This window comes from Watersipora subatra, chromosome 3, assembly GCF_963576615.1.
Source record: "Watersipora subatra chromosome 3, tzWatSuba1.1, whole genome shotgun sequence".
Taxonomy (NCBI): domain Eukaryota; kingdom Metazoa; phylum Bryozoa; class Gymnolaemata; order Cheilostomatida; family Watersiporidae; genus Watersipora; species Watersipora subatra.
In genome coordinates, this window is record NC_088710.1 from 15,748,212 (window position 1) to 15,763,164 (window position 14,953).

Here is a 14,953-nt window from a genome sequence, read left to right on the forward strand (position 1 = left end):
CTATTTGTCTAATGATACCTGTCATATGCTGTCAAAGGTTAAATGCTGTTACCTGTTGAATTTTGACCAGTTAAGGTTTTCGGAGTTACGTTCACTTGTCAGTCTGCGGGTCTATTGCCACTGGTGGTTTTGGATTTCATACATAATTTGTTATTTTATTTTTTATCAATTGTCTAGTTTATTGATCTTAAATAGGATTGGCATCACAAGCTGGGGATACTCTGATATGGATGATTTCGATTGATCTAGTGGTTGAGTTATTGAGTTGATACTTGCTTCCTCTTACTGTCTGCTGATACATAAGCCTCGCTAGCAAGATTCGTTTTCAATGTTGAAACTTTGTAATGCACAGGCATTTAAATAGTCATGTTTTGCTGAAATTTTTATGGCCTTCAATTTTAAAATATTTGGTAACGTTGAAACAGATGTAGAACCAGAAACACCTGTTAGACTCGCAATGTATCTTAAAACATGCTCATTCCAGTATTTATCATTAATTGCTTTGCTTTAATGTTTTAGATATCCTGGCTCTACTTTTATGGACCATATTCTACGCTATCAAGCTGAAACAAATGTACATATAATTGTGGTACTGGGCGAGGTAAGTGTCGAGTAGGAGGAAAAGAATTCGTGTGATCTGCCCCAAATATATATGCTAATTGCAGGCACTTCTTTTATGACAAATGTAACCTAACCACGTTTTATGCATTTTGCAAATGTATGCTAGTTTTTTTTGGCATGCAGGTAAAATTTGCTTGCCTAAAATCCTATCACGTCATTGCGAATTGTAGATATTGTTATTGGAATAGTCAACATAAATGGGGAGTTGTCCTCACCTTTGATTGGTTAGTATAAGAAACATAGGCAATGATTTTGCCTTAATAAATGGAAGGTGCTCGTTCATGAAATGGGTGTTAAAGTATAGATATGTTGTGTGAAGGTTTATTTAATCAAACAGGTTTTCTGTTCACTCTATGACGTACGTAATTGATTTAATCCTTGGTGAATTTAAATGCAAGCGGTTTTGCAATGAATCATAAACCCTCTCATCGCCACCACAGAAAATATTACAAATTTCAATTAAAGTTAGAGGCCCCTGTTAAGTGTGTTCTGGGTAAAGATTTATGTATGAAATCTGGTTGTTTATGCATTGGAATTGCTGAACATTTCTCTAAGGTTTAATGATTCACTCTATAACATTGACCGTGGGTCATGCCTGTCTTCGATATTCATTTGTTATTGCAAAGCTAGTTGCTGAGCATTACAATACCGTGTGAAATGGCTGTTCATAGAGCTGAAGTATGGTAGCAGGGACACGGTGCTAAGAATAGTTAGAACTCGGCATGATGACACTTTGTCAGCAGCATTTTACAGTTTTTGCTCTGCACTGTTTCTGAGTATCGTGGCTGATAAAAGGACTTCATAAGTACACATGTACCGTGGGCATATTTGTTGTGGTCGGTTTGTGGATAACTAAGGCCCTGGCCGCCCACCATACCTGATTTGAGATGAGATCAAAACTAAAAATTTGTAACGATGCCAATGATTATCGATCATTTCGGTTTTCATCTCAAAAGTGTCAAAACAAAGTTGTAAACATTTTTATGTGGAAAAAATTCTGTTAGTATTAACAAAACAACCAAGATCTGAGCAGCATATACATTGAGGGTATACGTATTTTGTATTTGTATCGCTGTAATAAACTGTATCCGTGTCACAGCTAAACACTGTATTCGTGTCACTGTAATATACTGTATTCTTGTCACTGTAATATACTGTATTCGTGTCAGTGTAATATACTGTATTCCTGTCACTGTAATATACTGTATTCCTGTCACTGTAATATACTGTATTCGTGTCAGTGGAATATACTGTATTCCTGTCACTGTAATATACTGTATTCCTGTCACTGTAATATACTGTATTCGTGTCAGTGGAATATACTGTATTCCTGTCACTGTAATATACTGTATTCGTGTCAGTGTAATATACTGTATTCATGTCAGTGTAATAAACTGTATCCGCATCACAGCTAAACACTGTATTCGTGTCAGCGTAATATACTGTATTCGTGTCAGCGTAATATACTGTATTCGTGTCAGTGTAATATACTGTATTCGTGTCAGTGTAATATACTGTGTTTGTGTCAGTGTAATATACTGTATTCGTGTCAGTGTAATATACTGTATTCGTGTCAGTGTAATATACTGTATTCGTGTCAGTGTAATATACTGTATTCGTGTCAGTGTTATATACTGTATTCGTGTCATTGTTATATACTGTATTCGTGTCAGTGTAATACACTGTATTCGTGTCAGTGTAATGTACTGTATTCGTGTCAGTGTAATATACTACATGCAATTTTCTTCGTAATTTATTTTTTATATAGATATGCTCGTGGCATCCTATAACTTTGACTAAAAAAAGCAGCCAATGATTTTTTAAACGATTTTCGAAATTTGAACTCCTGAACTCCGGACAACTCGTCACTGTAATTCTCTCAGTCTTGCTGCACAATGAAGTGCTTCACAGCAAAAGAATGGATTAGGTTGTGGCATTACAATTGAGGTTATTTTAGCATTACATTTTTACAAAGCTGTTACTATCACCTGATTGGTTAGTCATTGTGATGTCATAACATTGTCTGATCGCTGAATGAAAACAAAGTGAATGGAAACATTCTCTAATCTAATAATACGCATTCAGTTATTTGTGGAATTCAAGGTAACGATGGTGAAGTGAATAAATTAGCATATATACTTATGTCTGAACACCTCTCTGCACGAGGTTCAACACGTTTACGCACTTCACAGCAAACCTTTTCAATATGTGAAGGCCTTTAGATACAGCATTTGATATATATTGTGCATACATGCAATGTTTAATATATATTGTGCATACATACCCACTTGTTAATATATGTATTCTGTATATACAAGGATTCAAATATTTAATTTTTAAAATCTTCAATATATTTCTACGTACTGCGTTTACTCTTTTTATTAACCAAAGTAGCAGTTATCGTTTTGTTACGCTAAAACAATAGTGGTTTTGTCGTCAAGTCTTAAATAAGTAATTGTGTATAATTATACGTCTTAATAAGCAATTAGTGTTTTACGGAATACTGTAAGAGTGGGTGTTTTGACAAATGAAATTTTGTGTTAGTGGAATGTTCAGTAATGAAGGAAGTAGAAGATGTGCGAAAATTCATTCTTTTTAGGAAATGACAAAAAATATTTTCTAAGCACAAATGTGCTGGTTGCTTTAGGCCCAGTTCACCGACATCAAACTTCCTATAGATTATGTTAAAAGACACTACTAGTTGTGTACACTAATAGAATCTTCGTCTCATGAGCTTTTAGGAATAAAATATGTGCTCTTGTTGAGCAAAGATACAGGGACATTTTGTGTAAATAGCCATAGACATTGAAACTCTCCCGCAGCTGTGATCGCAAGCACGCCACTCATACTCGAGCTCCCACAATTCTTATAAACCGTATCACGATGGTAATATTGAGCAAGGCTCAGAAAGTTGGTAGTTTGCTTTTTTTGCAATGATTTAACGATAAAAGAAATCATCGAATAACAGTTCATAAGCCTAACATCAAGTTTGTTTTACGCTATAACTGTCATTTTTATAAACCAAGTTTGCTCTTTTAGCCCTGGAGCAGTTTTGTTGCATTGGTCCCAAACAGGTGTAAAACTTGGCATAAAAGAAGCTAAAGATACATCCATCAATAAATGTACAGCTTGCAGAAAACGCTTGAATGCATGCAACCTGTTACATTTATGTGGTTTTGTTGTCAAAACAATCGACTTACTATTCGTTTAGGAAAAAAAACATAGTTTTATGTAAAGGAAGTCGGCAATAATATACATTTGTTAGTAAACTTTCTACCAACATAATCTATATACGCCACTTCATTCAAGCTACCAGACTATCTTGGACACTTGTTAATATTGTTACAAAGACATTGGTATGCTTACGGAAAGCTTATAGTCTGAGGATTGTGTTGGATTGTTAGATGAAATGGTCATCAGCGCTTTTAGACCAAACACAGCCTTACGAAAGACTCATCGTAGCTCAACCATAGAGCTATCATAACCCTGATATAGCGTTGTCGTAGATCAACCATAGACCTATCGTGATCCAACCATAGGCCTATCATAGCCTACCTATAAATCACATTAAAAGAATGGTTAGCTAAAGCCATTTTGGTCCTAAAAGTCAGAATTGTGATTCAAAAAGCATTGACCACAGTTTATTGTGTATTCCACATACATTCTAGATCTAGATTTAATATAATTAATACGCTGGATAACTAACATTGTCTATCAAAGACAACCAACATAGAGTTGTTAAAAATCACCTGTCTGAAGTTGTCAAGCCTTTATTCTTCCTGTTTGCGATATAGGTGATGGCCATTTGACGGATCTTCTGTTGTTGTTGTCAGCGGGTTGTCATCTCATCAAAGAATCAATAAATCTCTCTTAACGTTTCTTAATACGAGACTCATTGTCTTCAGTACATTAAGTTGATTCATCCGTAAATTTAGAACTGTCATGCACTGTTGCAATAGCTTACTGAGGCACTGCTATATCAAGCCATCTCTATTTTGTTGTTAGTTCTCACATCCTGATGTAATACCTAAGTTTGTTTCTTAACATGTCTCGGGTTTGAATTATCAGGTCAACACCGTAGAAATCTGTTCTTCCCTGGAATACTTACCTTAATATTAATCAAGTTTATGTCGAATAAATAATTGTGTGATTGTTATGATATATCGTATATGTTGACTTCATTTGATACTTTCCATAGTATATCAAGTGATTTTTACTAGCTGTTGTCATCTCTTCATATCTTCCATGTCGTACATGGAATAGTCGATATATTGTTTTTACCTACACAAGTCGGCATCCGCAGTTTTCCATATAGTGCTGTAATCACAAAAAACAAATGTACATGTTTCTATTAGTTTTTGTTATCCAGACAACTAAGGCTTGGCTCTCAATTCTGCTAATTAATTTGTCTCAGATTCAGGGATTTTTTGCATTCAGTTAAAAGTTGTGATAGGACTTGGCTCTCAATTTTGCTAATTAATTTGTGTCAGATTCAGGGATTTTTTGCATCCAGATAAAAGTAGTGGTAACCATTAGAAAAAGGTTTAGAGTTTTGATAAAAGTTGGACTTTGGAAAGTTTTGGGGTCTCTATTATTTAGATAATTGATGGCTTGGTTTAGATATTTCAACAATCTCTTGCGTTGTATATTTCCCTCTAGCTCTATTATCCTGATAAAATTTATTCCTCGTTAATGTTTGCAGTTTTATCTAAACCGTTTTCACGTGATGAACTTTCACTGCCTCATATTAATGGAATGACTACCCATAGCTAGGTTTCACGGTAATCAATAAAAACATCAAACACCAGGTTACTCAGTGGTATAGCCTTTGATCTAATTAAAGCGCCAAAAATGTTGGTGTTTTCATAGCATAAATTTTATCAGAGCGTACTCAACCAAAGCAGGTATTAGCCATTTCTCACCACAAATTCTCATATCTCCCCACCACTACTTATTTTCATCACTGAACATATCATCTATACTAACTATGTTTTACCTTTTAACTGTGTCGGTATTACTAGGTATATGTCTGGTATTTCATCTGCTTTTGTAGGTTGGCGGCAGAGAGGAGTACGAGATTTGCAAAGCCATCAAAGATGGCCGGATCAGCAAAAAAATTATCTGTTGGTGTATTGGCACCTGTGCTAAAATGTTCAACTCAGACGTGAGTGTTTGTATTGCATACACCGTATCACCTATGCTTTTTAGCTTTATGATGCAAGAGCAGCCTCTTGGCCATCATAAACACATCAGAAATATGAGGAGTCTCCTTTGTCTCGCTTGTGAAACTAATAAAACCTGTTGGTAAAAGTGACTCGGTGTTTTTCCATCTTTTTAACACGCTAGTAAGATTGCTCAAAGGCTGGTCATCTTTTTCTATTAAAATTGAATTCATTTTCATTGTTTTAGAATATTCTAGAAGCGCTTCTCGAACAGTTTGTCAGTTTTACGCACTCTGTCGAATTATCCTTTAACAAAGCCGATTACCGATGCGATCATTTCTTCATCTGTCATCATTTACTTTGTAAAGTTGTGTGAATTGCTAGAGAGGTTTTTCTACTCATACACGAAACATGGATGTTGACTGTCAACTCCATACAGGTGTTGAGGAGTTACCTTATTCTCTCACACTCGTGCCTGGACGATTATACAATAATTGAACTCTAGTTCTCATTCTGTCTCCTCTCCCATGTTTAAATTTTATTTGTTTTGTTTGCCAGGTGCAATTTGGTCATGCTGGTGCATCGGCGAACGCGGACAGTGAAACAGCGACGGCGAAGAATGTAGCATTGAAGGCAGCCGGAGCCTATGTGCCAGCGAGTTTTAATGACCTTGGCCAGATGATAAAGTAAGTGACAGCCTAGCTGTTTTGTAACCTTGCATGAGATTTTTACGATTAATTTATAGAATTTAGCTGTTGAAGCACTTGTCTGGCAGCTTGGCAACGCATTGCCAATTTTTTGCAACATTCTTTGCTAAAAACGTTTATTTAGCTGTATCTGTGATGATGGATGAGTTACCGGCTGAGTATAGTCGATTGCATTATCAGTACCCGGCATTACTTGCCTAAATCATTAGGACTCTCTGAATCATTCTGTTGTTCATCCAGGTATTTAAATTTGAAAATGCGAAGCTTTGTTATCTTTGAACAGATTTAGGAGGGATGTGCAATGTTGTGTCTAGCAAAAATATCGCTCTCCTTCATTGTCTTTTTCCTGTCAGCACTGTCTCGACATCATGCGCTTGTTCTTTCCTATGGTCTTTTTCTCTCTGGATTCCAACGTGTTGACTAAGGTCCCTATGAGGAATGCTCCAGGTGTGTGTTTTAAAACCCACACGGTCATAATACTCATCAGTCCATCATCAATAATATTTATATTCGATTGTAATAGCAAAAAGAATGTGGTTCGTTTAGGTTTTAAAGCAATCAGTAATGATCTTTGTAGGGGGGGTTTAGGATTCCATCTCCACTGTTACATTTCTGTTGCTATTCACACTAGATCTCACAAAAACATTTTGAACCGAGAGAATACAAACAGACTCGTATTGATTAGCATCGATAATGACAAAGGGAATGTTGTGTTCAGAGTGACTGACATATATTTATATTTTTGTATGTTGGTTAGAGAAGTTGGTATGGTTTGTGGCAGCTTTTGTCTGGAACTATATACAGCTACTTACGAAATTAATTCGTTGCTGCTGTCATTTTGTAGGTAGAAAATTTCATAAGGTAGATATTAAGACATACTAAGGCATTTGTATGGCATTGGTATGCGTTCCGAGTTTTACCATTTGAATGGTGAAATTTACATTGCACATTTTCTGTCATATCACAAATGCCCTAATCATTTCCATACCCCCAAAACTCAGACATTATATTTGTATAAATTATAAATATACAGTGTATGTAATGGTGAAAAAGGACACATGGAAAGAATGACAGAAATATCAATTAAAAACTGTGTATGGTATATTTGTTTACTTTTAGCGTTGGCCAACTAGACAAGATTAAGTGCTAAGGCTAAGTGACGACTGCAGGGAGTGGATGCACGGTGAATAAAAGTTAATCAAAATTGGAAGAAAGCATTAAAACACGAATGAAAACAAACCCTTGTCGTTTTCTGACTTCCGCTAGCATATGAAACTTGAGTGAGACGCATTGTACAATCCAAGGGAAACAAACGAGCCAAAATATGAGCCAAACCAAACCAACGGGCCAAAACACATAAAGCCTTTCGTATCTAGAAACATCTTTCATAAGTCTTTCGTAAGAAATACACGTTTTAAGCCTCATAAGTTTCAAGTTACGAAACGTATGTGTAAAGTTATGAGTGTTGCATGTATTTATTCTGCTCTCTTTTTGGCCAGTTCAAAGTCATCAAGTGAGATTTTGTTAGGTTTGTTGGGAGTTGTCTCACTTTCGTGAATACTTTCAGACAAGTCTACCGTGAACTTTTGGCGGAAGGAGTGGTAAAGGAACAACCCGATGTGGCCCCTCCGACTGTTCCTATGGACTTCAACTGGGCTAGAGTAAGGCTTGAACTAAATGTCTGTAGCCTTCTCGATGTGTGTCACATGCAGTGTGGTGTGTAGTGGGGACAGCAACGTGTTGGATGTGTGTAGTGGGGACAGCTGATCGTGAAATGATACATAGTAATTAAAAATGTTGATTAGATGTCATAATATTCTCAACGACTAAAGTGATTGTTGAGTTCTGATCGAGTTTTACTGTTGTGAACAGCTGGCGTGAAAGTTGGTAAATATAAGAGCATGAGTAGGCATTGATCAAGATTTATGTCACCTTATCTTTTCTCCCCAGCGTAATTGTACTATAGGAGTTACATAACATACATTAATCAACTCCATGCTTGGAATTTCCATTGATATCAGTTTCCTCTGTGCATAATATGACATACGCTTCATTCTGATGTAGGGTGTGTATGAGGTTAGGCGAACCATATGTGCTACAGTTCTGCAAAATGAGTCATATAAAAAATTTGTATGTTTGTGTATATTTAGTTTTATTTATTTTATTTAGTCTGTTTATTTGTTGATTAATGATGAACTTGCGCAAGATTTTAGTTGATTTTATCGGAAATCTTTGGTATTTTTCTACCATCTGAGATTGTTTTTGATGTTTGAGGTGATGTGACTGCCAGGATGTTTCAAGATTAAAATCGATTAAACTTGATCGTCGTTAAAATGCTCAGAAGAAAAATAAGTGTGAAATGACGTCACTAGTTGTTATCGTTGCTACGGCTGATATCGGCTATTGCATTCAAGATGCAGCGTTGCCGTCACTATTCTATCGGTCTCTTTGCAACTATAGACGTCATAATCACACTTTGTCTTAGTCTGAGCATTTTAATCATGATCAATTTTTGTTGATTTTAATCTAGAAACATCCTGGCAATCAGATGACCTCAAACTTCAAAAACAATCGTAAATGATGGAAAGATACTGATGCTTTTTGATAGATCTATTAAAATTTTGTACAGATTCTTTAAACACTTCGGTTTCATTTTTAAATGTAGTGTGCATAGAACTTTAAACTTTTCTGTGAAAATACTTAATACCTTCATAGCATAACAATATTACATGAAAAGGCAGCATGAAAAAGCATGCTAAACCATTCACTTATACCAAAAATATAGCTCTATTGCAAATAATTAAAAAGAGTAAAGGCGCATGAAATAATCGTTCAACAGCTGTTTCTGTGTTGAAAATAATATATACATAAAAATGGTGGGAGTAGACTGGAATTAGGCTATTTCATATACTGAACATGCCTTTGAAGAGAAAGATCTTCCATTAATAGCTTTTCTGGGCATATTTCATTTGATTCTATCAAGAAAAGGATTTTTGGTGCAAAGTTCTCCAGCTCATAAGTACATGTAGAAGCTGAACTGGCGCTATCACTTGGCTGTGTGTCTCTAAATGAGTATTGAATTATTGGTATTCATGTCAACTCTAACAGGGCTTACCTCCTAGATCAGAACTTTGGATTACTGCAACTGTAACTAGTAAACCAGAACCTAGCAGATAAAAATTCCGGGAGGCCTGGAGTGATTATTACGTGAACACGGAATTATGTGAGGATTATTGATCACTTGTGAAGTTAAGCACTCTCGATTAATTACGCAATAATAATATAAATCCTTGAGAATGTGGTGGGCAGTGTCAGGCAATAGCGAACATTTGCATTCCAAAGGCTTCTGCGCTATCGACCAGAGAGACCAACATATACTCCATCTTACTCCTCATCTAGAAGTACACGACTTAGGTTAACGAAGAGCTTTGTAATGAAAAAGTGGATGTTTCCTTTAACAACATAATCTGACATCAACAGCAAAAAATCTTGGATTGCTTGCCCTATCATTGCCTGGTGCGTTCCCAATAAATGGGTGGATCATGGCAACTAAGTGAGGCATGGCTTACCGATCTTACTTGGATTTAAAACTATTAAGAAGAAACTGCATCGTAAGGCCATTCAGTGACATCGTTTATGGGAAAATATATCCGAGGATATCAAAGAAAAACACAAAAATGATAATTTTGGTAAAAAAAGTTTTTTATCTATCTTAGATGCGAATGAAACTGTCTAAAGGTCGTTCCTTCAAATATCACGGCGTCGCACTGGAATTTTAATCCAGCGGTTAAATTAGACCAAATATGATCATGAAGCAAGGTTGTGGTTTTCAAAGGAAGTCCGTGAAAAAAGTTCTCTCAAGGACTGAAGACACTTGACTCCATGATGACATTTATTTTCTAAAAGATTACTTTGATATCTGAATTTAAATGCGTACGGCTTCTCTCACCTATCTCGGAATGCGTAGTCACTCTAAGCTGCTCTAAGCCATAATAAAACCACCATAATTTTAACAATGTCATATAAATAAATGTAAAAGGTGTGCTGGTGTTGCTTTCATCTCAAATGATGAATATTTTATAACATATAATATACAAAATTATGTTAATATAACATTGTAATAAAGTTTATGACATCTTAGGGATTCAGTAGAAGAATGAATAAAGCTTAACTGCACATGACGAGTTTCCGTGGGAACTGATTTAATAATGGGATCTACATGCGCAAGGGTAAAGCATGGCTGGCCTAGCCGGTTTGCTTATGAACTAGCATTTGTTAATAAATTATTCTGCTATCAATGACATGAAAAAATTCATAAAAAACTAACTTGTAACCAAATATCTGTGTGCCTCCGATAAATAAAATCTCAATGTGTTACAGCAAAGCAGCCAGTTAGAGCTTGTTGACAACATATAAACACAAAGTTATTAGGTAGGGGAATTTTATGCCAACTTATGAAAATTTAGGCTAAATCATAGATTGAGCGCATTGAGCGATGGATGAAAGTTGCAGCGAATATGTAACTAGAGTATATTTATAACAACACTGTTGAGAGGCAGGCTGAAGTGATTTATATGCTTTAGTTGAATTACACTATATGCGATTACACAAAATTTTAGTAAAATTTATCAGAGAGTATCGTTATTTTCTTATCATTTGTGATCGTCTTTGATATTTGAGGTGATCTGACTGCCAGGATGTTTCAAGATTAAAATTGATAAAACTTGATCGTGATTCATATGCTCAGATCAAGTCAAAGTGTAATATAGTTAAAAAAAAGACCGACAGAATAGAGACTCAGCACTGCAACTTAAACGCAATAATCAATATCAACTATAGCAACGAGAGTAACTAGTGACGTTATTTTGGTATGTATTCTGCTTCTGAGCATTTTAACCGTGTTCAAGTATTGTCGATTTTAATCTTTAAACATCCTGGCAGTCAGATCACCTCAAATATCAAAAACAGTCACAAATGATAGAAAAATACCGATACTTTCTGATAAAATCTACTAAAATTTTGTGCAAGTTGATCTCTAACATGGTGTTTAAATGCTAGTCAGTTATAGAATAATTAATCGGTAAATTAATGGTATTTTGTAGCTCGCTGCGGTAATCAGCAAAAATGTTTTATCGTTATTGTTCCGTTATTAAGAATTCAGTTGTCGTGCACAAGAAATAACTGCTCGACGATGAAAGAGTTGTTGGTAGGGTTAAAAATATAGAAAAAATATTTGTATTGTTGTACATACAAAAATTCGGCAATTCGACGCTTTATGAGACAGTCCTACATCTGTCTCATAAAGCGTTAAGATGTGAATATTTCTATTTCTATTCATGTTAAGACACCAACTGGAAGGTAGACTCGGGCCTGACATTGTTTCATTCTTCTCCTAGTCTCACCTATAATACAACTTTGGTGGGCTATATCAGTCCTATTTGTTCTCTACATGTTATCCCCTCTCAGATCTGAGATTGCGATTGTATCTGTTAGGCTGAATATCATCACAGCTGTAATGGTTGGTATCCAGAAAAATTGCAATTGGGTGTTGTTGTTCATCGCAGGAGTTAGGTCTGATCCGCAAACCAGCTTCATTCATGACTAGCATTTGTGACGAGAGAGGACAAGAACTGCTTTATTCTGGCATTCCTATTACTGACATATTTAAGGATGATCTCGGGGTGGGAGGTGTCCTCGGACTGCTCTGGTTTCAGAGAAGGTAGGCAATATTGTACTGTTTAACCGCTTTCTATTGATTGGATTCTATTCTACTATCTTTCAGCTCTCTTCTGCCTTCTACGTCATCATTTTTTATCTTTAAATAAATGATTGTATCATATTGTGCCGGCTCATTGAGTTTCCTTTTGCAGCTGATACCCTCTAAAAAGTTACAGCCGCAGTTCCAAGAATTTAGATCTTTTAATATGATAAATAAAAATGGAGTGATATTTACTTATATTGTACTATGAATGATTTTGGCATAATCTGGTCGCACAAACTTATTTTCATAAATGTACATTATCAGTCGTATGCTGAATGTATGCTCGAGTAGAGATAGAAATTGGAGTAGTTTGTTTCTCCACCCTTTTGACCATTCTTCATCTCTCCAGCCATGTTACAATCGACCTCTGCCGCAGCTGTGATCACAAGCCTTCATTCATTGTCTTCTGCTTCCGTTTCTTAAAGACATAAATGCCTTGTCAGGTGCAATATATGACCCATTTAGTGGTAATATATGACCCATTTAGTGGTAATAAAACTGATTATGAAGTATGGAATTTAATCATAAAATAATTCATGGATTAATTTTGCGGTTTGGGGTTAAGCTCAGCTTTTTCAACTTGAAACATTTATAATCGCCTCTCCTACATGTATATCATATCTCCTTTATATTCACATCTACTACATGTATATCATATCTCCTTTATATTCACATCTACTACATGTATATCATATCTCCTTTATATTCACCTCTACTGCATGTATATCATATCTCCCTTTATATTCACCTCTACTACATGTATATCATATCTCCTTTATATTCACCTCTACTGCATGTATATCATATCTCCTTTATATTCACATCTGCTACATGTATATCATATCTCCTTTATATTCACCTCTACTACATGTATATCATATCTCCTTTATATTCACATCTACTACATGTATATCATATCTCCTTTATATTCACATCTACTACATGTATATCATATCTCCTTTATATTCACCTCTCCTACATGTATATCATATCTCCTTTATATTCACCTCTACTACATGTATATCATATCTCCTTTATATTCACCTCTACTACATGTATATCATATCTCCTTTATATTCACGTCTACTACATGTATATCATATCTCCTTTATATTCACATCTACTACATGTATATCATATCTCCTTTATATTCACCTCTCCTACATGTATATCATAACTCCTTTATATTCACATCTACTACATGTATATCATATCTCCTTTATATTCACCTCTACTACATGTATATCATATCTCCTTTATATTCACATCTACTACATGTATATCATATCTCCTTTATATTCACATCTACTACATGTATATCATATCTCCTTTATATTCACATCTACTACATGTATATCATATCTCCTTTATATTCACATCTACTACATGTATATCATATCTCCTTTATATTCACCTCTACTACATGTATATCATATCTCCTTTATATTCACATCTACTACATGTATATCATATCTCCTTTATATTCACCTCTACTGCATGTATATCATATCTCCCTTTATATTCACCTCTACTACATGTATATCATATCTCCTTTATATTCACCTCTACTGCATGTATATCATATCTCCTTTATATTCACATCTGCTACATGTATATCATATCTCCTTTATATTCACCTCTACTACATGTATATCATATCTCCTTTATATTCACATCTACTACATGTATATCATATCTCCTTTATATTCACATCTACTACATGTATATCATATCTCCTTTATATTCACCTCTCCTACATGTATATCATATCTCCTTTATATTCACATCTACTACATGTATATCATATCTCCTTTATATTCACCTCTACTACATGTATATCATATCTCCTTTATATTCACGTCTACTACATGTATATCATATCTCCTTTATATTCACATCTACTACATGTATATCATATCTCCTTTATATTCACCTCTCCTACATGTATATCATAACTCCTTTATATTCACATCTACTACATGTATATCATATCTCCTTTATATTCACCTCTACTACATGTATATCATATCTCCTTTATATTCACATCTACTACATGTATATCATATCTCCTTTATATTCACATCTACTACATGTATATCATATCTCCTTTATATTCACATCTACTACATGTATATCATATCTCCTTTATATTCACATCTACTACATGTATATCATATCTCCTTTATATTCACATCTACTACATGTATATCATATCTCCTTTATATTCACCTCTACTACATGTATATCATATCTCCTTTATATTCACATCTACTACATGTATATCATATCTCTTTTATATTCACATCTACTACATGTATATCATATCTCCTTTATATTCACCTCTACTGCATGTATATCATATCTCCTTTATATTCACCTCTACTGCATGTATATCATATCTCCTTTATATTCACCTCTACTGCATGTATATCATATCTCCTTTATATTCGCCTCTCCTACATGTATATCATATCTCCTTTATATTCACCTCTCCTACATGTATATCATATCTCTTTTATATTCACCTCTACTACATGTATATCATATCTCCTTTATATTCACCTCTACTACATGTATATCATATCTCCTTTATAATCGCCTCTCCTACATGTATATCATATCTCCTTTATATTCACCTCTCCTACATGTATATCATATCTCTTTTATATTCACCTCTACTACATGTATATCATATCTCCTTT

The 14,953-nt window shown here is 34.8% G+C and overlaps 1 protein-coding gene across 2 annotated transcripts in view; it reads left to right on the forward strand.

The window, feature by feature from the left end:
- The window catches only part of LOC137391068 (ATP-citrate synthase-like), a 58,885-nt gene that overhangs the window by 29,340 nt on the left and 14,592 nt on the right, over positions 1–14,953 (forward strand). For both annotated transcript variants that reach the window (XM_068077414.1, XM_068077415.1), the window contains 5 exons: positions 520–601; positions 5,675–5,785; positions 6,342–6,469; positions 8,058–8,151; positions 12,055–12,209. In XM_068077414.1, coding sequence (XP_067933515.1) covers positions 520–601; positions 5,675–5,785; positions 6,342–6,469; positions 8,058–8,151; positions 12,055–12,209 — 570 coding nt within the window. The remainder of the gene's footprint in view (positions 1–519; positions 602–5,674; positions 5,786–6,341; positions 6,470–8,057; positions 8,152–12,054; positions 12,210–14,953) is intronic.